Consider the following 25975-nt stretch of genomic DNA (forward strand, 5'->3'; position numbering starts at 1 on the left):
TCTTCTGTGAGCGTATTGGTTGTAAGTGACAGACCACAGAGATGTGAGCTTTGTTAACTGGGCTTTGATTCTCTTGGGGGGCTTTCGGATGTATTCCATCACAATTACACTTTTATTTTAAACTGTTCATGCGTCACTTTTTTTAGCAAGTATTTAAACTATACATTACTTTTAGATAACTTCTCTTCTCGCTGGCCAATTGTTTTTTATACAGTCTCCATTGCAACACGTATGGGTCAGGTGTTAAAGCTGACTCAGTATGGACAAATATTTGCTCATGAAATCAGACTAATAAATAGAATGACCCTCTAGTCTTTACAAATGTAGACTATAATGTAGTCAATGCTGTCAGCCTCAGTGTATTTCTTGCTGTCAGTTAAGACTGATGTTCTGTGTGTCTTGAAACATTTTCCATATTAGATTGATATTGTATTCAGTCACACAGCCTCAATGACACAGTCTGTTATCCACCTGACAGGATCAGGTACACCGGCAACAAAGACATCCAGCTCATGGGAGTCACTTGTGTGCTCGTGTGTTTGTGTTGTGAAGTGTCAGATTATGAGATTATGAGCCAAGAGAAGTTATGGGATGAACGGGAAGGGAAACCAGAGACGTTGAGGGGGAAAAGGAAATGAAACAAAACCACAACCGAGCTGCAGCAAGGCCGAGCAAATATCAACAGGGAGGGGAGATTAAATTGACAGATTAAAAAGCGAGGAAAGAGTTGAAAAGAAGCAGAGGCTGCTGTGCAAACAGTCAGACTGTTTACATGCAGCTCCTGTTGGGTGTGAGCATGTGCACGGTCGTACATGCGCTTTCTTCCTGCCTCCCGTGGGTCTCCAGTGTCCCCAGCTACAGGTGGGCTTTGCATTTTTAATCGATACTGTCTAGTGATTAACACCAGTCCTCACTCTGCAGCAGAAAAAAACAAACGGAAGGAACGCAAGAGGGAGGCAGAAATAGAGATGGAAATATGTCATACACGAGGCAGGGTGTATGAGTGTGTGTGCGTGTGTGTGTGTGTGCGTGTGTGTTTGTTTGGCAGTAATGACTCTCTGCCTCTGGGCTCCTACTGAGTATGTTTATCTCCCACGGCAGCACCGAGCAAAAATGGACGATGCATCATTGCCACGCACACACCTTGTGTATTTTCTCTCTTTCCTCTCCTTCGCTCTAATTGCCTCCCTCTTGCATTCTCCATTTCACAAACGCATGCACACACTCAGGACAGTCCCTTGCTCCATTCCATAGTACTTACTCAAGTCTCACATTATGTAAAGGCTCTTTCTTCCAATTTCACTCCTCTTTCATTTTCCCTCCCACTTGTGTTGCAATATGCCTATTAATGATGCAGTTAGAGCACCACTGCCAACTTCCTGCATCTGACAGAGAGAGAGAGAGAGAGAGAGAGTTGTGGTGTACATGCCCTGCTTTGTACCACTCCCTCTAATCTCTCCACCCCTCTGTCCATGTTGTTTCCCTCACAGTTAGCCCATGCGAGCAGCGTGTGGACTGAGTGCAGCTGTTTCGTTCAGAGCAGAGCCCAACATGTGAGAAGATGTCTGTTGGAGGTTGTGCTTGTCCCGGTGAGTGCCGACTCTCTTTCTCTTTCCTCCTCCGTCTCTGTGCTCAGTGGTGCTGTCAGAAAGATGACTTATGTAAAAGTGCTGCAAAGCCGCCTATAGGGCAAGCTGTGTGAGTTTGTGTGTTGGATAAGCCGTGCTTCACTCTCAACACATGTCCTAAAACAAGGTTATAGACCGAGGGTACCACACTTTGGGATTGAGTTGTTCAGCAGACCCTCTCAGTCACGCTAGCTGGCTGTGCAGCAGATCAATGGCTCTTTGCGTTCTGTCACATACAGAGACACTGAGATATCAATAAGTGCTTTGCTTGCTTTTCACTCCTTTTCTCGGCGTCCTCTGGCCTCCACAGTTCTGCTTCTCTATTATTCGTGCTCTTATATGTCGAGAGGAGTTGGTGGAAATCACTGCTTACTGTTACAATAACTCTTAAATGTGTCTCATGGGCCCAAATGAAGGAGGCAAAAGTACTTTACTCACTGCAAAATGGTTTAAAGCTTGTCTCTCTTGATGAATGTGAACCATTAATGAGGTACTTAAGTATATTTAGCTCAGAGTTGAATTTGAGTTGAGCTGCTTTTTGGATATTAGGCAGCTCATTGTCATTGTGACTTTGCATTCCTGCATATTTTGATTTTTAATGCACTTGTTATGCTTGACTTGGCTTTTCTTGAAATAAACATTCTTGAGTTTTAAATAAATGTGGTATAAAATATGGTTTACTGCTAATGTTATGGTGTCTTATTGATAAACAGTATCCACAATCGCCTCTTGTGGTGTCTCAGAGCCATAGAAATAAAATATAGTCAGTCTTTAGCAAACAAAATGTTGAGACAATTTTGATCAAGTATCTTACAATCCATTCTCTCCCATATAGCGTTGGATCCTGTTTGACTTTGGAGAAATTTCTCTTGAACAGGTACGGTGCCCCGGTAAGACGCTCGCCCCGTGCACACAGTGCCAGGGGACGGGCTTCGTGACGCACAAGGGAGCAAGTAACGGGTAGAAATTGAATCGTAGCATCTGCTCAGGGTGAGCGAGAGAGAGGGCAGATTGAATTAGGGTGTCAGAATCATTTAAATGGGGCCGCTCTGATTCATTGGTAGTCGCCTATCAGATGGAATAATAGGAGAGAGGCCTCTGCATGGTGTTCTCCTCTCAGATCTTTTCTTTACCAACTCGCTTCCGGTGCTTTCTCCTGCCATTTTCCAGAATATCTGCTCCTTCGCTCCCTCTGTGGACGGACTTAAAACCTTTAACGACATCCACATGTTTCTGAAGGATGTAAGGAGAGAGAGGTGAAACCAGAGTTATCTGCCATGTGCATGTTGTGCACCGACACTCGCAGGTTTGCACATGCAGCTTCACGAGGAGCCTGCTTGGACAAGTTTAGCTGATCTGGCAGATAACCACAGGGCAACATTGATCAACACCGGTTTGCAGTCTCTCTCCCTCGCTAACGTGCACTGCAAATCATTACGTTCGAAGACTGGTTTGTTTACATTCTTGTACGATGGTGGATGGAAGATCCTCCCCATCCTTTGTGTGTGAATTTGCATCGGAAAAACAAATCCCCCTCTTATTCTACGGTACTGTCTCTTTTCATCTGGGCCCGTTCATCTTTGTTTGGTTATTGGGTCAGAGCATTACAGAAGAGAGGAATCTGAACTGAGTGCATTTGCATGTGGCAGAATGTGAGCCATAATAAAGAACAGACGTGTCATGTCTGTCTCGTTCATCGACAACCCTGTGGCACCCTGCTGTTGTTGTGACTTTGCTGTGAATCAGCCTTTTTAAGGCTTTGTTGCCCGCATGAAGGAGATCTGTTCGAACACAGTGGAGCCAATCACGTCCTTTGTTCAGACTAAATGGTAAAAATAGATTGCCCGTGAGCTGAAGATCCCCCCCTCCCTCCCTCCCCTCCATTCTCACATGCAATCAAGCATGCGCTCCCCTCTGCTCACTACTCTCTCCATCTCTCACCCATCTCACTTTAACCCCTCCCTCCCATTTCTGCCTTCCTCATCTCACTCCCCCCGTCCCCCTCACCCCTACCTCTCCCCCTCTCTTGCTCTCTGTCACTCCCTCATATACTCTTCACTGCCTTTTGCAGTAACAGTGGCGTTACCTCATGCAGAAAGTCACATGGCTTCTGATTGACGAAAAGTGACTTAAAGCAAGATGGCAGCCAAACAGCTCGGGCTTTTTTGATTACCATTACACAACAACACGACTGCCTCAGCTTTATCTCACTGTGCTGAAAGCTTGTGCCTCATTTTTTCCTTCCTCAATTCTTCATTTCTTCTCTCCTCCCTGTCCCCTCCTCTCTCTCTCTACCCTAGTGAGTCTCTCAGATCTTGTTTGCTAGATCAAAATGGCTGTGTGCAGAGAGAAAGAAGGAATGCGTGGGAGACAGAGATGCTGGGGAGTCAGAGAGATGGGGGGGGGGGGGGGGGTAGTGCTGTAGCGATGTCACATCTGCTGCGGGTCGACAGGATGGCAGAGGAAAGCTGGCATGTGCCACAGCCGAGAGGAGGGGGAGGATGGGGAGAAGACAAAATGTGTGGGAAGGAGAAAAAGATTTTATATTAAAGCACACCTTTTATTTGCGGAAGATGTGCGAGCCGCAGAGTCTTTAAGACATGAAAGCAGGCTTGGTACTGACTGACAATAGACTGAAACAGAGCTGGGCTGAGAGCAAAAGGTGTGAGGACAGCCGCAGTTATTTAAGAGCTTTGTGCTGTATTTATGTGCCAGTGTGTGTGTGCAAGTGGGATTGTTATAGTAACTTTAACATGGAAATAATTGTTGGTAATGAGCGTATCTTGAATTGTACAGCCTGTTTGAGCTGGTTGGGGTCGAAAATTAATTGTTCAAACAAACTTGATTTGATAAACAAATCATGGCAGGTGTTACAATGTTGTGAAAGAAATTGCTGCCATTTAACAACATTTATATTGTGTTTTGGATTGTAAAATAAAAAATCAGAAATGGTTCAAGACTTGAATTGATGATGCTGTAAAATGCAAATGAATTTCCATGAATTAGAGTTTGTCCATTCATTTGGAATTAGCGACTAACTCAGGGCTTCATTTTGTGAATTAGATAAAGTGTCCTTATTCCAATAAAATCAGGTGCTATAGTTGTTTCATTACTATCTGTGGAGCGGCTCTAATATTGACCTCTAAATAACATCATCGCTGTCTCTCCATTGTTCAGTTTAAGAACGTACATTGAAACTGAGCAGTATTATAAGAATACAAGTTGCAAATTATATTTCCTGGTGGATTTACATTTAGAAAAGTATATAACAAGAGGAGCTGTATAAATGACCAAACCTACAGGATAAACCTTGAACAGCAATCCTCTATGGATTGGCTGATTCTGCCTGGATTCAGATCAGTGACCTCTGTCATTGCGAGCGTCCACCACAGCGAGCCTTCTTTATCTTGAGCACATGCAGTTTAACTTCTTGCAGTCGAGCCACAGCCTTTGAGAGTTCCGTCTGCTTGCTATCACGACCAGTCAGGTGCCACAGAGCCGTGTCCCTGACACGTTTGTGCTTCCACTGTGCGGATAGAAAAGCTGCGACAAGAGTCTGAACATGCTGTTCACCAGCGCTCTTCTCCGTGTTCATTACACATGCTCGACTCTCTCTGTCACAAGTGTGTGTACAGACACAATACGCTGGAGGGTTTCGAAAACGGCTTTAAGGCATGTTTACATGTGTACGCCGCTTCGTAGAGTCAGCTTGTTTACAGCTCACCTCGGTTTCTTTATCACTGTTAGTTTTGTTTCAAGTGTAATAGCTGTGTAACTGTAAGGATGCTTGAGTAATGAAGCACATTATTAAATATCCATTTTACATTTAACTGTTTTAGAGACCACATTTCCATTACAATGCATGGTAAGCATTTTAGTGTTAATGTTACACACTCCCTCTCTGCATAACATAGTACGTATTAAGTGGTCTTTGGAAATCCGGATCTATAAATACAAGAGATTGTGTGTCGTACAAGACTAGTTTTCCAGTTACTAAATTACAACTTTGTTCTTGTGTATTGCCATTTCATGTTAACGTGCCTGCCAGTCCTACTTGTCAGGTACTCTGTGTGTACTAAATGGGACTATTATTGAATACATGAAATCGGGACCAATTTGCAGGACTGAAACACTCTTACAGCAATGAATGCAATCATCCATATTTTCAGCTGTATGATCCACACTTCCATACAGCACATATTTTAATGTTTTTTTTAGGTTATTTTGTTTTTGTAATGATAATGCAGACTTCCTTCAGAAGCCATCAATATAAGCACACTTCTGCATATAACTGTTACTGGTTGAGCAAAACATAAAATAAAATGAAAAATAGCAGAACATATTACATTTAAGAATATGAATAATAAAGGAAATGAAAATGTAAAAAATACAATAAAAATGAAAGTGTACAGAGTGTCTCTTAAGTATAAAGTGACAGCAGTGCACGGTGTTGATGATCAGTTTGAGGAGGATTTGGCTAGAGGAGATGTATTATAAAGTCTAATAGCAGGAATGTTCTCATGGAATAGGCAGATAAAGATCATGACTTCAAGACACAACATTTTGATTTTATAGTTTATGTTAGCTGTGAATAGTGTACAGTAGAGTTGTATTTATTGTATTCAATAATGCTATTCTGAGGCATGAGGATGTTTGCAGCATTTGCCAGCAGAGGGAGTTGCTGTTCTCTGTCATCTCTTCTTTGTGTCAGTCCATCAACACCGACAGGGGAATCATTGTTTTCAACAAAAGCTTCTACATCTAATTTATTTTCGTTTTATAATCTAATTTATTATTTGTCAGAACTACACAGTCGCACTTTTCAGATTGGACCACAGATACAACATTGTTAGTTGCTTCGTTTTCCAACATTTAACAGATATTAACGTGTCCTTCTCCTCCAATCTGAACACTGAGTACATGCTGCATATCTGCCCTCTAAGCCTGATGGGCGTTATGCATTCAGAGTGACTGGTCTGGGTCAGATGTGCTTATACTCTCAATGAAATGTATTGCTTCACTTTTCTCTTCTGCTCTCCTGATTTATATCTACAAGCTGACTGGCAGCTCAAGTAAAAGCCTCAACAAATTGAGCTTTAAATGCACTTTGAGACCACAAAAGGTTTTCCGGGCTTCAAATATATTACTTGTAAACATTAGAGTGGTTATTGATTAAAAGTGAGGCTGCAGATTATACCCTTACATAATCTGAGGCTCAGGATTGAAGATTGGAGTCATCAGCCAAGTCAATTATTTTTCTTAAGCCTTTACAAAGTTGGCTTGCATTAAACATCCTGTTTAGGTAACTAGTCTTTGTGGCGGATTTGCTGAACAGTGTGAAAAAATGTCTGAATCCCAGTCATGTTGAAAAAAATATTGGGACTGTTACAGTCAGGACAGGCTGTACAGTTCTGGATGGCCAGGGCTTCCAGCAGCCCTGGCAAAATAATTTGACCTCCCCATAAATGCTTATAGGACTGAATTGAATGCCAATGCCCCCACCATAAGTTATATAAATACTGCATACTGCAGCGTTTCAAAGGATACAACCGTGCCAGTTTCTGTAATTAAGTGCAGGAGTTCCAAACTCAAAAAGTAAATATAATTGTATCACACTGACATCTATTGTTTATATTCAACTGTGATACTGTATTATTCTTCAATAAATATGCAGAGATATACTGAGGCTCTACATGTCCCAGCCTTTCTGTTAATATATTTAATACAATCTAGCCTCTTTCTTAAATGTATGGCAGTCTTAATGCCTCCTAACAGACATGACGTGTCATCAAGTTTGTATTATACACTGACTTTTTTAAACTGTTCATCATTTGTCATCAATATGAGATCACAGGAATATTTTGTATCTCAGGACATCTGTCTTGTAAGAATAAAGAAATACTGTAAATGTAAATTCTTAAATTCCTCTGACCCACACAATTGCTACTCTTTATAAACCAATGTACTGCAGCCACATCTTTCCTGAATGCACCACACTTCAAATTCCAGTAAAGACCCCACAGTTTCCAAAAGTACCGAGTTTTGTGGAAATGGGTTTAACATAATGCACATATGAAGAATGCTTCCACTTCATGGTGACGTGATGAAAACATGAACGATGTTGACACACTGTAAACATTATATAGCTTTAAATTTTTTTCTTCTTCATGGTTTATTTAATAAGGGACAATGCACATTGATAAAAACATTGCAGTAAATGTGCCAGAGTTAGCCAAGAGGCTATTTTTCATCTGTAGTCCCTTCCACGAAGATTTGGAACAAGCTGATATAAAAGGATGCTTTCGGACTATGGGATGAGATTATTATGTTTATCTTAAAACCCATTTTTATAGAACAGCTTTTAACCCTTGTGTTGCCTTAGGGTCATTTTGACCCGAATCAATATTACACCCTCCCCCCGCTTTAGGATTAATTTGACCCCATTCAATGTTTAATCTCGGTGTTCTTTCGGTAGTCAACAAACAAACATAAAGTGCCTCACACTTAAACTTGGAAAACAATATTAATTCTAATAATTTTCTGGAGGTTTTAATTGCTGGCGTCAAATTGAACCCAAAGGGTAAAATATGTTAGTAAATATAAAGGTAACAGGAGGGTGAAACATTGAATCGGGTCAAAATGACCCAAAAGCGGGGGGAGGGTGTAGTATTGATTCGGGTCAAAATGACCCTAAGGCAACACAAGGGTTAAGTGATCTAGTCTTTTTATGCAGAACTTTGGTTCCCCTAATTTAGTTGTCTGTTTTTAATTTATTTGGTTTTTAATTTATTATTATTTTATTTTCCATTTTATTTTTAATTGTAATATATACCTTTGAATGTAATATTGGTTTCTTGCTATTCCACTTGTTTTGCTTTGACTCTCTGTGGAGCACTTTGTAAACATTGTTTTTAAAGGTGCTATATAAAAATGTTTATTATTATTATGTTATTATTATTATCTGCAAAAGCGTGCTAAAAGACCAAATATATCCTGATAACCGTTCCTACTGTTAGATGCCACCGATGGGTCCCGGACAAGACACATCGGGGAGGCCGGCCTGTGTTTATCTGTGTGTTTGACGGGATGGGCGGGGTCGCCTGGAGGAGGCGGGGCCTTTATTATTTTTTTCTTGTCTCGGCTGGCTGGAACAAAGGGTCCTGTAGTATTAGTAAATAGGTAGCGTCGCCCCCTAAACAAATGACATTTAAAACACTTAGTCGGGGATTGAAAACTGACAGGAGCCAGGGCAACTAGCCGGAGAGTAGTTTTGCACCCCGTCTCGTGTCGCCTCGTCGGGGACTAACGTTGCAGGACCGACGGTCGGCGCTGGTGCTATCGCCGTCCAGCTAGCAGCGAAGCTAGCTGGCTAGAAACACCGCGTTTCGGTGGACCTTTCTCTGCAGGTAACTACAACTTACAGACGCGCTACTTTGGCAACAGCTGCGCCGGTTCACAACACACCACCGAAAGCTGCTCGTGAACAAGCACGGGGGGGGGGGGGGTTATTGGATGTCGGTGGTCACGGTAGGTTAGCACCCAGCTAGGTTTATAGCTTAGCGACGGCATCTGTCCTCCGAGGACGTTGCCTGCCTGCGGCCCTGTCCGCTCCAGGGTGGCGAAGAGGACACGGGCGTGCTGTCGTAGACGTAGCCTGAGCCGTATACGCATCCGCACGTTGACAGTCTTTGCACATGTGTTTCCCTGGCTGTCGCCAGCCTCTGGATGCAGCTCCATTGTTTGCGAGGAGCAGTTTGAGAGGACCGAGTCTCACTTCTTGCTTCACGGTGACTCATCTGAATTATGACCTCCTTTAAAAAAAAAAAAAAAGCTTAGTTGCTGCAGTCATTCATCTCTATCATTATTTGTCACGTAGGAAGCTTTCCTTTGACACGTCTTTCATCTAGAAGACGGGCCGTCCCGCCCGTGAAGCGGTCTCCCCATCACGCATCTGTCGGACTGGGCTTGTGAATCCGTTTTCCGCTGTTGACGGCACATCCATTTACGCTGTGTGATATTTCAAGGTGATAATGCACTGTGTGTCGGCATGTTTGCAGATTGTAAGCTTCTGTATGAGGAGACGTTGCATAATGGAGAAAACAATAATTATGTACAATTCTTGCAGGAGTTTGTGCATCAGCAGGAGATTGAATGAAGACGTATGTGGTTGCATGCTGTCTGGGGCTCGTGGTGTTGTTAGGGGGGCGGTGGGGGTCCATGGGTCAGACGTAACGTGTCTATAGTTATTGTAGTTTCTGAGCCGGTTCACTCGCACAGCAATTGGGAGGAGGAGAAGATGAGCTGGGAGCAAACGAAGGAGGAGTTGTGGTTGTTAGAAGAGCAGCAACTCGGCTGTGAATGGGGATGGACAGATCAGGGTTGACACGGGCATACTTACAGCTCCTGCCTTTCTCCCTTCATGTGTATATCTTGACTTAAACCATTACCTTTGTGGAGTAGTCCATGTGCAAAGCGTAAAACGTTCCGCAGTGATGGTTGATGCTGCATTATTGTGGCCCAGTGGTTCCCCCTGCCAGTTTACATTTGGTACAGTAACCATTTTATATGCCTCGCTGACAGCGGCCAAGTGTTGTGTCTGTAAAAATAAAACATTAACATAATGCTGCCTTCAGATGCCTCTGGGTAATGCCACATTTACGAGCAGGACACGCATACGCCATTTTATAAATGGGGCAAACACAGAAACACTCAATATTTTCTATGATCTCAACATTGCCTTATCTGTTAACCCGATTACGAATGAACCGCATCAAATCCCTCTCGGTCCCTCCACAGTTTTTGTATCTGAGCTAAGAATGAGTAACATGGTGGTTATGGGCCGGCCCAGGTCATGTCTGATTATGGAACCACTGGGTTTGTGAGGTCTCTGTGAATGAATAGATTAGATATCGAATAGATATCTAAGAGATCTGAACTGTTTGAGCGTGAATGCGTTATCTGGACAGAGAAGGGTTAACAACAGCCGGGCTCTGAATGGGGGGATGGGTAGGAAAGGCAACGAGGGGGGAGAAACACACAGACCGAGCAGAGGCCCACGGTGAGTATCACATGGGCTGTAAGCAGAGAAGAGGGCTTCCTATAATAGTACAAATGATACAAGACCACAAAGAACGTGTCAGACGATCTCCTCATCTTGTCTTCCCCTGATTGTTTCCTCAGATTTCTGCAGCCCAATACATATTTCTGTTTTTTTTCTCCCTATGAGTATTTGTTTTCTTGTCCATTTACCAGATTGAAGATGGATTAGACAATGCAAGCAGCAGGGAATTGGTTTGGCAGTGTGCTTTTTATTTGAGTAAATCTCGACAAAATCATCCAGCATTAGATTACTGAGATGATGCTGTGATTTGAATGAGCTAAATCTAAATCTCTAAATCTCTGCTCTTTCCCCCTCTGTCTCTGCTGCTGTGTGCAGGCTGTTCGTCAAAGTCATTCAAGCTGTACTCTCCTAAGGAGCCCCCCAACGGCGGCAGCAGCAGCTTCCCCCCCTTCCAACCAGGCGCAATGCTGGACAGAGATGTGGGGTACGTCTGGTTGTACTGGCACGAGGATCTCTCTTTACCAAAATATGGCAAAACTATGTCTCCTTTTTACCTTTGTACACCGGAAGATGTGATGTCAGAATTTGTTGACGTAGATGTGTTTACTAAATAGCAAATATATTTAGATGAGCATTGTTTTTTATTGATAATTGTATTGAGGTTTTATGGCTTATACTCGCTGTTATTTTGATGTTTTTCTTCTTTACTTCGATAATTATTTCTGGTCTCTTTTTAGACACCAAATGTATTATCCCACATCGGGTGGTGTAATTTATGTTTGTAATTTCGTTTCTCCCTAGGCCTACACCCATGTACCCCCCATCATACATGGAGCCTGGAATGGGGTGAGAACACATAGTGAACATCCAGTTGTGGTTTGTCTGAGCGCAGAAGTCATTTAAAGAGCCTCTGTTCATCTACAATGTTCCCGTCTTTAACATAAGTGTGAAACTGCTCGTCGCTGATGTTATTGTTTTTCTGCGCCGGGTCTGGGAAAGCCACCGAAGCGGCTCAGTCTGCAGAGTGTTGAGTGCCCATGTTTTCCGTTTCAGGAGACCCACACCGTACGGGAACCAAACAGATTACCGGATATACGAGCTGAACAAAAGGCTACAGAACTGGACAGAGGTGAGAGTCACTTCATCACCCACGGAGAGAGCGATGAGAAGTCCACACCAAACTGGTGCTGCGCAAAAACACAGCATCTGATTTTTATTTTCAAGTTGGTTGTGATTACAATCTGTCGGGCTACATTGTGCAGCTCCTGTGAACTACTTTTCATATTTTCCCTACCAGCTGCTGTTAGTGTCGCTAACCCTGCTATGGATTTAGTGGGAAATGAAGAGAATTGACTAACTTAATTTACATTCAGGCTATAATAAGATTATCTGAGTGCCAACTGTTAACATGTTACTGTTTACATGCTTGAGCGCGCAACTGAGCACTTGTAACAAGCCCCGATTTTTATGTGACGTCTGTCTGCCCTCTATTACAAATGTTTTTACACTAACCTCTGTGCATTGGAGGGATTTCAACCACAATTAAGTTCTATGTCCAACAAAACACCTGATGTCTGAATATTTAGAAAGTTCACCTTCAGTTTAGTTTTTACTTCTTCACTTCACCAACAGCATATTTACTCATCTGCTCATGGTTATGAACCTCTGCATGGATGATTGTGACGATCATGAAGGCCACACCTGTTTTCAAAAGTCCATTGTCTTACGTTGATGAGAGGAAGTAGAGGTGAATAGTAAATAGTACATTTGAGGAAACAAGAACGTCTGTGGTTTTAGTATGTTAACAATCATTCTTTGTAGTTTCCTCTCCATAGAATATAAGCTGTATGACACTTGAAGGCTATTTTAATTTATTGTGATTATATAATATAGTAATTTGCCTCATGTAGATTTTTTTCCCAAAGTTCGGCTTGCAGTTTTAAAGGAATGAAACTTGAGAGGAACGATTCTTTATCTGCTTTCAGGACTGTGACAATCTCTGGTGGGATGCCTTCACCACAGAGTTCTTTGAGGATGACGCCATGCTCACCATCACGTTCTGTCTGGAAGATGGACCCAAACGATACAGTAAGAAGAAAAAGAGCCATCTGTTTTTTTACTTTAATGTTTTATATCTTTCTCAAATCATATCTTTCAAATATACTGGAGAATTTGTGATTATCATTCATCAAAATGAATGAATAATGGTAGCATTATGTGTATCCATGATGTTCTTAATTTGATCCTTTTCATGTCTCTCAAATGTTCTGCTACTCTACCAATGTGGCTGATAACAATTTTGTGTGTGTGTATTGATTTCATAAATTGACAAAGTTACATTTTTGTGTGCAGCCATCGGCAGGACTTTGATTCCACGATACTTTCGAAGTATTTATGAGGGGGGCGCCACTGAGCTGTTTTATGTTTTGAAGCACCCAAAGGAGTCCTTCCACAGTAACTTTGTGTCTCTCGACTGTGACCAATGCACCATGGTGACTCAGAATGGCAAACCCATGTTCACACAGGTACCGGATGCAATATGTACAGCCGTCCCTCTAATTCCTGCTGCTGCTGTGACTTCTAACGTTAACTTCTCCTGTGGTTCAGGTCTGTGTGGAGGGCCGCCTGTATTTAGAGTTCATGTTTGATGACATGATGAGGATCAAGACGTGGCACTTCAGCATCCGACAACACCGAGAAGTCCTACCAAGGAGCATTTTGGCTATGCATGTGAGCTCCACACTCAAATAACCACCCATTCGCACTTAAATGCACATCCTGTACTTGCACTTATCAATTTAATCTTTCAACATAATCGTACAGGATCCGCAAATGCTCGATCAACTGGCTAAAAATATCACCAGATGTGGGCTGTCCAACTCCACACTCAACTACCTCCGTGTAAGCAGATTTCCGTTTGATCAGGTTCTCTTTTTATCATTGAGCTCAAACTAAAACCACAAGAACCTGTTCTCACTCTTCCTGTCTGTTTTGTTCCCCTCTTTATATTCCATAAAGCTATGTGTGATATTGGAGCCCATGCAAGAGTTGATGTCAAGGCATAAGACCTACAGCTTGAGCCCCAGAGACTGCCTGAAGACTTGCCTCTTCCAAAAGTGGCAAAGAATGGTAGCACCTCCAGGTAATACACCCACCTGTGGAACTGCAAGTGGCATTCATGGCAGTGTTGCCCTTATATTCATTAAGCTGTGGAGTCGAAACAAATCCAGTTGCAATTGCAAGACGATACTTTATCTGCGACGGGCCAAGAAATAACCGATTTACATCTCTTCAAATATGTGCTTATGTCTTCCACCTGTTGTCTTCATAGCCGAGCCCGCCAGACAAGCTCCAAACAAGCGGCGGAAAAGGAAGGTGTCCGGTGGAAGCACCGTGAGCTCCGGGGCCGGCAGCAATAACAACACCAACACCACCAACACCAACACCAACACCAACACCAACAGCAACACCAACACCAACAGCAACAGCAAAAAGAAGAGTCCAGCCAACAGCTTTTCTCTCTCCAGCCAGGTACCTGTAAGCATTACATTTACTTGACCTCCAAGTTCAGCAGAGTCAGGCAATGGAGGACGAGACTCCGGGTGGAGGGCTTGGAAAGAAAGCCAAGCAGGTTAGGAAGTGATTTGTGAACAAGGGGGGTAGCTGGGGTTGTTGGTGAGTGGGGAGGAGTAGGTGTAGCAACAGGATGGAGTTAACGTAGGGATGCCTCTGGAAGTGTGATCTGGATTCAGGTGTGGATGGGGAACAGGGGTTGCTTTCTTCAATTCGTCTACGGATGAGTAGATTTAATTAGTCGACCCCTGATGTGAACCAGTGATGGGCGGTCCATGGTCCTCTGGGGCCACAGGTGCATGTGTTTATAGAGACGTAGATGTGACCTCCATCACTAAGTAATGCTCAGCATATTTTGGGGGCATGGGTTCGGGCTACCTTGCTCTGCTTTCCAGTGCTACAGTTAGGTTTTCTCTCAACTTGGTTTTAGAGTCGGTCTCAGAGCGCACGATCCACACAGCACTGCTGTCTGTCTTTGCTGACTTTGTTGCTTGGTTGAGTGAACGAGACCCGAGGTGGAATGAAACGACCCCGCCCCCCGCCCCCTTGATGCAGCACTCACGGTTCAGGGACGTCCACTGCTGGCCAGTAGCGAGGGCCCTTGACCCCGGTTCTTGGAACTGGGGAAGGAAGTCAGGGCCACAACTGTCAGGGTAGATGCCCCGACAACACAATGTCATGTTGTGATTGGTTCAAGAATGAAAGGACACTAATACCTCAGGTTTTAATAATCTCTTGGTCCCTAAAGCGTATCAATTATCATGCATCGCATTAATAAAACAAGCTGGAATTGAAGTTAAATCGCTAGACCATAGGCAAGAAAACACGACACTTGGAACTCGCCCGTGCAGCCAGTCATTCCGCGCGGCCCCCTGTAGTATGGGGATAATATGTACCGGCCCTTGCTGTCCCCTTTAGGACGTGATGATGGTGGGAGAGCCCACTCTGATGGGAGGGGAGTTTGGTGACGAGGACAAGCGTCTGATCACACGACTGGAGAACACGCAGTTCGATGGGGCGAATGGCCTGGAGGATGAGGACAGTTTCAACAGCTCGCCTGCACTTGGGGCAAACTCGCCCTGGAACAACAAGGCTCCCTCCAGTCAGGAGAGCAAGAATGAAAACTCCCAGTCGTCCCAGTAGAGTGCTGAGGTCTCAGCCAGTCCCTTTTTCAATGCTTAAACCCAACTGGGATCCGCCTGAGCCAACACACTAGCGAGAGGAGTCAGTGAGGGTGGCCTCGAGCACTTGTGTTTAATTAATTTGTGTTCATTTTGTTCCGTCATGTTCATTTTATGACGAAAAGGAGAGTGGTTAGGAAAAGGGCCGATAGCTGAACGGACTGCTAAAGCTCTCGACTGCCACATGAAGGACAGGGTCAGCAGAATCCCACCCGCTCCCTCACAACGCTGCACTTGACCAGTGGTGCTCAGCCTGGGCCCTTGTCTGCTCGGCTGCAGTCGGTCCTCCTAGAGGAGTGGCAAGTCTGGCGGGATGGGGGTGTGTGTGCATGTGTCTCCTCCTCCCCCCCCCCCCCCCCCTCCCATCGTAGCTCACCACAGCGTTTGAGCCAAAGTTGGCATGTCCTGTTGTCCGAGTGCTCGCCATGGCGACCATGTCAGTGGGTTCTTGTTCCAACCTCGGGTCTCTCAGGCGTTTTCCTTGACGACGCACCACGTGGTTTCTGTTGTGCTCATGTCACAGGGAAGAAATGCTTTTATTTAACTTATTTTTTTGCAGGCTGCAGAAAACTGTGTGCACTCTTAGTATCAAAATTGAACGTTCAGTTTTTAAAAACTCAATTATTTGTTTTTGTAGGACCTGGTTGGAACAAAAACCTGTACAGTGCCGGAGCTTGAGGACCGGAGTTGAGAACCACTACGCTAAATCTTAAACACACACACACACACGCATACACACACGCATACACACACACACACGCATACACAAACGCATACACACACACGCACGCATACACACACGCATACACACACATATATACGCTCACACAAACACACTCCCATACACATGCATACACACACGCATACACTCATGCACACACACACACCTACACACACACCTACACTTGCAGCATAAAACATTGAGGTACTGGAGAGAGGTGGTACGCAGCATGTCTGGACCAGAGCCCCAGATGCTACAGAAGTGTGTTTTCATTTTCTATGTTTTGAATTGTTTTGAATTGTTTTTATTTTTGTAAACAATTTCTAAAAAATAAACAGACAAGCAAACAAAAACACCCCCAGAATATTCTTTGCACTGTTTCCCACTAGTAACTCCAATCTATTTTTCTTATGAATTGACGGTGTATTTCTTTTCTATTATCGCTAATGTAAGACCTGTAAAACATCTGAACGCTGCAGTATATTAATGTCTACGTAATGCTGTTGGATCATTCTTATTGTGACGGTAATAACTGCCATGTGAGTCTCTGCTTAATAGAATGTCCTCCATCCGTGTCAGACGTCACGCTGTCATCAGGTCCGTTGGCTTCAGTGCTAGACGACAAGTTGGGGCGAACGAGGCCCGTGTTTTCATACTGTACCCCATCTTGTAGAGAGAGCGGCACACTGGAACACCCCCCCCCCCCCCTAGTGGATCCCCCCACCAGTTCTCCATCCAGGGCTCGTTCTGGATCGGTTGACTTGTCGTTGCGGAACTGTTTGCTTTGTCTTGAAATCTCTATCTGGGGCTCTTCAGAGAAAACGTCTCAAATTTGCTACTCGAAAAATATTTTAAAAACAAGTTTTGACAGGATTGTAAAATAAGAAAAAAAGACTTTTGTATTAACTTAAGTTTCCCTGAAGTGTTTTTAATTACAATTAAGAAAGCTGCAGACCAAGGAGCTAAATGTAAAGATTCTTTAGATATTGATTACACTGTGCTGTTTGTTTTATGACGAATCATTTTGTTGGCTTTACTCCTCATATTTGTGTCTTTGCTTGTATATTTTTAGGTAGTCATTTCTGTAAAAGTCATTATGTATCCCTCCCTAGAATTATGAGAAACTCAATCTAATGTAAAGAGATTAAAAGCCTCTTAAAAGTTTTTTTTTAACGTGATTTTTAATGGTACAATCACTGAAAAAGAATTTCGCCCTCATTTTAGCAAACTGTATTTATTTTTCTATGTATTGACATTCTGTTTAGCTCCACCTGTACTATACTCATGATATATGTAGAAGTCTGTTGGGCTGCTGAGTCAGTAAACGCTTATACACGTCATTCCATTACTTGTGTTTTTGACATGTGGCTCCCAGTTCTGGCCAGTTCATCACAATGGTTCGGTATGTTCACATTAAAGAGACATTTAATGGCCATTTTCCTGGTCTATCTGAAAACTTGTCAGATGAACTGAAAATCAATAAATAACCACATTTGGAGAACGTGTTGACCTCTAAGTTAGCCTTATTCTTCTGTTATGCCGCTCATCTTCTCATAAAGAGCATCAGATGCTGGGAATGTTCCACAATGGAGCAGTCGTGACTGAAAGTTGATCAGATTTACCAAAACCCTCAACGATGTGATGTGTGAGGTTTGTAATGCATCTGTTGGATTTCCTCCGATACATTTCAAATCTGTAACCAATGAGAAAATTGCAGAGGAATGTAAATATGCTGACCATTGACACGTCATCTTATCGTGAGGAGGGGACACTGGGCTTGACCTTTAGCTGCTGTGGTATGGTTTCCTGTTGATGGGCTTCAGCATCACCCAGCTATTGGACAGCAATTTCCAAACTCACCCAGCAGGGGTCTCCCAGAGCAGCAGGACAGACCGAGCGGGGAGGAGTTCTCCACGATATGTGACAGGAAGGCTGTTTGTAAATGTACACCGAGCTGCAGGCTATTGTTTTGAAGCCCTTACTCCTTGTCTCTTGCAGCCCTCTAGTCTACTTGTGTGGTGGTGTATCTACTCAGCAGGCCCACACAGAATCAATCTAGGGGGAACTTTTCGACACCCTGTGGTTCCTGAGATGAAATAATTGAGGGAATAAGGATTTGTGAAATGTGAGACAAAGCTGAAATGGCAATTCACCAATAGCTGGCTCCTGTAGCACCTCACCATAGGGGTGATTTTATATCTCTATTTTTTGCCAGGTTTCTGTCATTGATAATTCATGTATGGTATCAATAAAGATGAATTTTCACTGAAAAACGTTGTTGTTATTGGACTTCGTTGTATAAGGAGCATTGTCACAGCTATCTGTGAATGTGCTGTCAAGATGTGTTCCTCATGCTCTACTGCTCCTGACAGGATAACCGCACAAAAAAGGCAGTAAAGAAATAAAACACTGGCATTTTTCTTTAGTAAGCACAGGAACCAATTACTCAGATATACTCTGGTAAATCGGATTCCTAATATTGCTCTCGTTCGAACTGGAATGTGAACACGAGGCTGCAGCCCTTATTTCTGACTTATTACACACCAAATTGTCAAGGACGGCACTCTGTGTGGCCTGTTTGTCCTTTTTTGGCAGGGCAGAACTAATGTAGAAGATCGTTGGCACGAAAAGAGGAATGAATGGCAACAGATGACAGAAACTGTGACAATGTATGTCGGAATTATCTGATAAAGTAGAGCCAACTTTTTCCTCTGCCACGCTGGTGAATCAAACAAGCATCTCATACACATACATACACACACACACATATATATATATTTATACACATATATATATATATTTATATATGTGTATATACATACATACACATATATATATATATTTATATATGTGTATATACATACATATACATATATATATACATATATACACATACATATATATATACACATATACATATATATATACACATACATACAGTATATATATATACATATATATATACAGTACATACACATATATATACACATATATAAATATATATATATACTGTGCAACAAAGAGACCACATGGAGACAGAAGGGCAGAGTTTTGTAAATAAGTAATGGTAAAAAAAGTCACTCACACACTTCAATCCCTGTTAACGGTGTTTCTCTAATTCATAGCTATATGTCCACCAGTGGGACGCTGGTGAGAGATGACGTTCTTATCCCAACAATAACTGACCAACCCGTAAGAGTCTGATGCTGTTTCAGAAGCACAGAATCAATGAGGTCCATCACTGAGTGGCAGCACGGCGAGGCCTTGAGACGGTTCACAGGCCAAAGCCACTTGGTAAGAGCTCTCTTGGTAGCAGATTAAAGGATCAGCCTGTAATTGATGACTTTGGGTTGAGGTGAACCAGGGATGAGGGATCTGCAAGTGAGACACGAGGACCGAGGTACACTCCTTTCACTTCATTCAGAATTGGGAAGCCGATAAGGGAGGCCCAACCATGTTCCCTTTCTTGTCAATGTATTTCCTCTCAGCGGTGTAACAAATGAGTTACAACGACCAGGAAGTGCCATCACACCCCGGGTCAAGCTGACAAACAAGACTTTATACAACGTGAATAGTTGTCACAGATTATTCTCTCCCTCATCAACGTGTTGCCTCAGCAGAAGCCAGTTGTTGGTAAGTAACAGCACCGTCTCCATTTTGTCCTGGTGTGGTTCTTCTTGTCCTGAAGGTAGTTGAATACGAGGCGTGGTTCAGTCTGTGGAGCTTTACTTCTAGTTTCTAGTAATACTGTACATCTTGAAAAAAGTGATAACATGGGGGAGAACTCATTTATTTCAATAATGTCAGCCGAAAGATTTCATGGTCACATTTAGATAAAACTCTAAAACTCTAAAATGTTCCCCCTCCCAACTGTCTCCTTCCCAGCTATGTTGTCCTGCATATTTGGGCTGCGTTGTTGCTTGTTTGGATACCTCACCATTGCAGATATGGGCTTGTCGGTATACCTGGAGAGACTGGGTGACCGAAAATCACCTTTTCATCCGGCAAAAAAACAATATAACAATACAGTATATAACTGCAATTGGTACTGGCACAATAGCCTTGCCAACCTTGTTATTTCCACTTGATACTCTGAATAATCCAGGAAGCAAAGTTGTAAAATAATACCATTTGTTGGAAGGTAACACCTCCCAATTATGTGCTTCTTTCCCACCACTCACACTCTTCTTTCCCACGTCCCTCCCTCCCTCTCTCCCTGGGTCTCTCCGTAAGAACCTCCCTCCTCTCCCTCCCTCACTTCTCAGTGTTCTCCAGACGAGCACACAGCTCCAACTTCACAGTGAGAGCAGAGCAGGTTTCTACAGGACCTAAAGACTCACACGCCCCTCACTGAATTACTGGAGATCAGATCAGGCGACTCTCCTTATCTGTCCGGCCAAAGAAGGTGAGTTGACTCACAGGAAATAAGTGCTGACTCTGCTCTCCTGTGTTTACGTTGTGTTTCCACTGCCTTTATATCTCTTTCTCATTTGCTCTCTTTGGCCTTTGAACTCAGTCTTTTACCCTCTCACTCACACCCTCACCTGGGCAAGTGGCTAAACTGGGAGGAGCTGCTCAGAGTGTTTGCTTCCATGAGGCTGTATGGACAGTAAATATCCTTGAGCTGCTGCGTGTAGGTTTAAGGAGGCTATCGTGTTTTAAAAAGAACAAGTCGACTCTTCTCTGATGTCGACCGCTTGCTTTGACCAAAGGAGGAAGTAGAAACGTTGTTACCCGTGTGAAGTTATTTTCTTAAGAGAGCTACATCTATAAAAACACATAGTTGATGATTGTTCAAATATCGTGCGGGAGCTTAGTGAAGGAAGAAGACTTTATAAATGTTATATACTCAACTGCTATGAGATACATGGGTCACGGGTTGGGATAAACAGAGTGGATGCAGGTACCTGAAGCAAGTGGATGCAGCTTTTCTGTTTGTTTACACTAGGAACACAAATGAGATCACAGCCATACATGTTGTAATAGTTCCTCATTTTTTCCAGGACATTTCCTGTAACTTTTTAAATGTCAGCACCATGTACTGTATTAAAAAACTCAGAAGTCTCCGGTCAGGTAGTAAGTATGAAAAAAAGGCTTAAAGGTCACTTCGTTCCTCAGAAACGTTTGTGTAGGCGTTGGCTTAATGTTTATATTTCCCATTTATGAAATGCCATTGTAATGTTTCTTCTGCAAAACCGCAGCAGTTTTTTTCCTGTTGCCAAACCAAACTGCTCTGCGACCTCTTTCTCTGTGACTCAGCCTGTGTCATTGTATTCCGTCTCTCTGTCTTGTTTTCCAGACGCATCAAGACAGAGCCATGAGGTGATCACTCTGTCTCGCCGAGTTGTTCTTCACCTGCAGTCATGAGATTTTGTGAGAGTGTGAGGGGTCAGAGGGGTCAGAGGGGGCAGGGCGGCGCGGGGGCGTTCAGGGCCGCGGTGGCGGTGCTGCTGCTCAGCCTAGCCCAGTCGGCCCCCCCACAGACTGCCTGTCCTGCAGCTGTGGCCCCGAAGAGCCTCACCCAGCCCCAGTACCAGCACACGGCAGAGGAGGACACCAGTGTGGGCTTCATGGCCGCTCTGGTCCAGTCCTTCCTACACACAGTCCAGCCTTACCCCTTTCCTCAAGGTCAGTGTCATCAGTGTATCAGTCACTCATCAAACACTGAGTATTTCTTCATGTTCTGGAGCATATAGGACCCAGTCTACGCCATCATTGCATAACTGTCGACCTTTGTCCAGGCTTCAGGTGCACCATAAATGACATTGAAATCCTTTCACGCTCATAATTTCCCTAGGTGACGCATCAGTTTTAACCTTTCCCCCTCCTCTAAAGCTAATAATGCCAGTACGGAGCGATGACAGGATTTGGTTAATCAGTGAGGAAATGGTATTTCTTATATTTGTTTTGTCAATCTGTAATCTTTATGTTCTGCACTGATGTTTTTAGGCCACCGTTTTCTCTTTATCCAGACTTGTGTTACAGCGGTCTTTTGTTTGTCCCTGTGACGCGTTGCACTGGCCAAAAACACCTTCTCTATTACTTCCTGCTTGCGATTGATTTCAAAAAGGGAAAAAACGGACACAAAGACAAAAGTTATTATTCTCAGTGAACATAATGTTGGGTATTAATAATTTGAGTGGATTTAAACTACTCGTAACTTACTTAATGAGGCATAAAGATGCTTATGTTTTATTACAAAGCTTGCGTCCACACAAACACAATGTCTGCTACGCTCAGAGTTCCTCCTGTTCTCTCTTCAACTCCTGCCCAGCTTGAAATGGCCTGCATGAACCCCAAAGGACACACGGGACAACTCTTTCCAACACAGCTCAATATTTATTTTGTCCTTCTTTGTAAGTTGTTGGTTGGTTGTTTGGTTCATCAGGTTGAAAACCTTCAAAACACTAAAAGCAAAAGTTCTACACAAATCTAAATAAACTTCAAACAATTTCAATCAGACGAATTAATTCAAAGAAGAAAGCACATCACAAAAAAGACTTGTTACAGTACCAGCGGCGTCTTTGGTTGTACCACAAGTTGAAGCCAAAGTCAAGTGAGCCGATCAAATGAGGAACTGAAATAAAACTTACACAATGGCAAAACTGGAGAATTCCACCGTTTTGTCTCAACTGATGGCTTATTGTAAAAATGCTCATTTTTGAGACCATTTATGCCAGAGAGCAATCTGATGTGACAGAGACAGATGGTGAGAACTATATAAATACCATGTGTGAAAAACACCTGAACAACATATCTTCTAGTTACCTGTGCCTGTGTTTAGTGAATAATACCCAGGGCCATAAACCACAGGCGTTGCATTGTGTTTCTGTGTAGAATTCCAATCGCTCTTGAAAGCTGTCCTAGTTTCCTAGTAACCACAAGATGGAGGTGTCAGATTCCCACTTTCACAATGAAAGAGATTAAATTGTTTGTTTGGCGTACAAGACATATTGTGTACCCATGGCCGGGCTTTTGTACAAGGATAACTGGGACAGAGCCTGGCGGAGTAGAACAGCAATTAGCTATCGCCGGTTTCTGTGTTTTATGAGTCACACATTTTTTTTCTTTCTCTCTGATTTCTTTTTTTTAGATCTAATCCTGAAAATAGTCAAGGGTTTTGAAATGCAGCTAAATCAAGAAATCGTCAAAGAAGTAAGTGAATGTACATTTATTCACATATCACTTCTGTTTATGTTCAGTGAGTGAGCCGCTCGGCCTGTAATCTGAGAGTTCAACGTTGAAGCAGCCGTGTGTGTTTTCATCCCAGTCGACTGAAGTTACTCTTTTCATCCTCTCTGATCGTGGACTCTCACCACAGTAATGTACAACTGCCTGGTGATGTCTCTCAGTGTGTGACGTCACAACAAACCACAGAGACGTCTCGTGACATGTCTGTGTGTGTGTGTGTGTGTGTTTTGTGTTCAGGTCCTGGTGTATGAAGTGGGGTTCCTGGTGTGTGCAGCCATTGGCGTCCTGTACATCGTTCTGATGCCTATAGTCGGTTTCTTGTTGGCATGCTGTCGCTGCTGTGGCAACTGTGGTGGGAAGAAGTACCAGAAACAGACATCCTCCACTCACTGTCGCAGAAGAACTCTCTACTGGACTGCATTCGTCACCACAGTCATTCTCCTGTGAGTGTGTGTGTGTGTGTGCGCGTGTGTTTTTTGACAGCATAATGGTGTGTTATCTAAAATTAGCATTGCATAAAAACACCTTGAATATGCATGCCTCACTGCCTGTGTGTCTCACTTGGATTGTGTTCCTGACACATTTAATTGTGTTTGTGTGTGTGTGTGTGTGTGTTTGTGTGCATATTTCTAGGGCTGGGAACATATGCATGTTCAAAAGTAACGAAGCCATCAAAGTGAGTGTGGACCAGAGCCAACTGGAGCTTAACAAATCTATAAACAACATTCACTCCTTCCTCACTGCGGTGCCTCAGGTAAGAGGAAACCAGTCGATTGAGTATGGAAATATACAAAAGCTCTGGGACTTCAGTGTCGCAGCATGATCAGATTAGTCAGATTATGTTCTACACCCCGGCCATCAATGTGCTGTGAGGCGACAGCTTTTATGTGAAGAGCAAACAGACCCATAAATCCTCCAGTTAAAGACCGGCTCTGCACTCTGCAGTGTCAATACACTTATGCCAAGATACCAGCGAGCGGGAGAAGGTTAACGGGAAAGGCAGGGTAGGGTTGTGTTTGTCCTTTATTCGCAAAACAACAAGTAGTTTGTGTTATCAGTCATTGGTCATCGATGTACTGTATGTGCATTTTCAACCCATATCCTTATTGCACACTTTTAAGTGATTATTCCCCCCCTCTGCCTCTCCAGCAACTTGACTATGTGGTGAATGTGAGCTACGTCACCATACAGAATGTGTCCAGCAATCTGGACGGTAAGAACAGGGAACTAATAATCTGTAAATAACAGCTCCGATACAATGTATGTTCTCAACCTTGATTAACACCTCACACCTGTTTGTACCGATCAGATATTGGACCTCAGTTGGGAAGAGAGATCAAGGCGCAAATCAGAGGAACCGTGGACCGAGCGCGGCACTCGGTGAGACTGCTGGACCAAGGTACAGTGAACCCGCATGCTCCCCGTCCGGTTCAGTCTGAGCATCTCCATTGTAGTGCGCATATTTGACAGGAGATCAGTTATCACGTAGGTGGGGTCCTGCTCATGGGTATATTATGTATTTCAATTTGTTCCTTTATTTATGTATATATATACTGTATATAGTTTCAGTTGAACTGGAATACACTTCCACATTGGAATCGGGTGTTTTTTATGCTCCTTCGCAACAGACAGCTGCAAATTAATGTATTTAATATATATTTATTGGGCCGCAGTAATTCTGCCTTTTCTATGATGACAAATGAAGTGTTGATGCATCATTTACCAACATTGTATACTCACTAAAAGCAGTTGGATTTTAGCTCCCTCAATAATGAATCTCCTTTCTCCTTTAGTGCTCCCTTTTTGTTCAGAGCTTCCGTTCATTTCAGCTTTTTAAAATACTTTTAATCTCAAAGCCAGCATGAAAAAAGTCTTTGTTTTATAATAAGTGTTACTTTGTAACCATGTACATCGACTGACTGTGTTTTTTATTTGTGTGAGCAGAGACTGTAAAGACCAACCTCCAACTGGAGCGTCTGAACTCATCTTTGGCCCAGCTGCAGTCCAGCATGGACCACCTCCAGGCCAACCTCACCGCGATTCAAAATCAAATCAATACCACTCTATCCAACCGAAACTGTCGTGACTGTAACGACCTGAAGCCTTTGCTGCAGACCCTAACGGTGGACACCTCCATAACTGTAAGTCCTGCTTTTTACAAACCTGCACTAGGGAAAATATTTGCACGCTGCCTTTAGCCTGCGGATGATTTACAGGCTCGTGCGGCCTGCGGATCCGTCAGTGCAGCCGACGTACGGCGTGGCTGCGCCGCTCGGAACTCTCGCAGACTACACAGCGTATCTGACACTGCGTCTGACAACTTACGACGCGTACTTGACACGCTCGCGAACACCACCAGATTGACGCCGGGTTACACCTGGATTGAGCTGCACGTGATAGTCACGTAGGTGTAGCTAGCGAGATTCCCCGGCGCGTTCGCTGCCTGCGGCCCTGCCGCTCCGGCGCGCTGCGAGCTGACCAACGCTCGCGACGTGACGTCGCACGTCGTCGCGTGACAGCCTTGCCTGTGCAGTCCTTGCAGTCGTGCAGCCGCATGTGCCGGTCATCTTTTGGAGCGTTTGTGCTACTACTACTGATGCTCTTTAAAAAAAAAAAAATG

At 43.5% G+C, this 25975-nt stretch overlaps 2 protein-coding genes across 4 annotated transcripts; both read left to right on the forward strand.

The window, feature by feature from the left end:
* Nucleotides 1-1504: 1504 nt before the first annotated feature.
* Nucleotides 1505-17680, forward strand: LOC130207253 (LIM domain-binding protein 1-like). Of its 3 annotated transcripts, none has more exons than XM_056435766.1 (11): nucleotides 1505-1589; nucleotides 11065-11173; nucleotides 11491-11535; nucleotides 11743-11818; nucleotides 12675-12777; nucleotides 13042-13214; nucleotides 13297-13419; nucleotides 13513-13590; nucleotides 13708-13831; nucleotides 14021-14226; nucleotides 15181-17680. In XM_056435766.1, exons 1-11 carry the CDS (start codon nucleotides 1562-1564, stop codon nucleotides 15403-15405), a joined length of 1290 nt encoding a protein of 429 aa, XP_056291741.1. In that variant the 5' UTR covers nucleotides 1505-1561; the 3' UTR covers nucleotides 15406-17680. The 3 variants fall into 3 exon arrangements, with proteins under 3 accessions (XP_056291741.1, XP_056291742.1, XP_056291743.1); XM_056435767.1 differs by having other exon boundaries at nucleotides 1508-1589; nucleotides 16081-17680; XM_056435768.1 differs by having other exon boundaries at nucleotides 1511-1589; nucleotides 14021-14220; nucleotides 16081-17680.
* A 2066-nt stretch (nucleotides 17681-19746) lies between these two features.
* On the forward strand, nucleotides 19747-25719 carry LOC130207577 (prominin-1-like). Its single transcript, XM_056436225.1, has 9 exons — nucleotides 19747-20569; nucleotides 21464-21792; nucleotides 23258-23319; nucleotides 23593-23798; nucleotides 23989-24109; nucleotides 24505-24568; nucleotides 24665-24754; nucleotides 25300-25496; nucleotides 25603-25719. The coding sequence occupies exons 2-9, from the start codon at nucleotides 21528-21530 to the stop codon at nucleotides 25717-25719; spliced, it is 1122 nt and encodes a 373-aa protein (XP_056292200.1). The 5' UTR covers nucleotides 19747-20569; nucleotides 21464-21527.
* Nucleotides 25720-25975: the final 256 nt, after the last annotated feature.

This window comes from Pseudoliparis swirei, chromosome 17 (assembly GCF_029220125.1).
Source record: "Pseudoliparis swirei isolate HS2019 ecotype Mariana Trench chromosome 17, NWPU_hadal_v1, whole genome shotgun sequence".
NCBI classification, from domain to species: domain Eukaryota; kingdom Metazoa; phylum Chordata; class Actinopteri; order Perciformes; family Liparidae; genus Pseudoliparis; species Pseudoliparis swirei.

Coding starts and splice junctions, on each gene's coding strand:
- LOC130207577 (XM_056436225.1), top strand. CDS start 21,528: ATGAGATTTTGTGAGAGTGTGAGGGGTCAGAGGGGTCAGAGGGGGCAG. Junction 23,320..23,592: donor ATCAAGAAATCGTCAAAGAA/GTAAGTGAATGT, acceptor TTTTGTGTTCAG/GTCCTGGTGTATGAAGTGGG. Junction 24,755..25,299: donor GGTGAGACTGCTGGACCAAG/GTACAGTGAACC, acceptor TTGTGTGAGCAG/AGACTGTAAAGACCAACCTC.
- LOC130207253 (XM_056435766.1), top strand. CDS start 1,562: ATGTCTGTTGGAGGTTGTGCTTGTCCCG. Junction 11,536..11,742: donor TACATGGAGCCTGGAATGGG/GTGAGAACACAT, acceptor TTTCCGTTTCAG/GAGACCCACACCGTACGGGA. Junction 13,832..14,020: donor AAGAATGGTAGCACCTCCAG/GTAATACACCCA, acceptor TTGTCTTCATAG/CCGAGCCCGCCAGACAAGCT.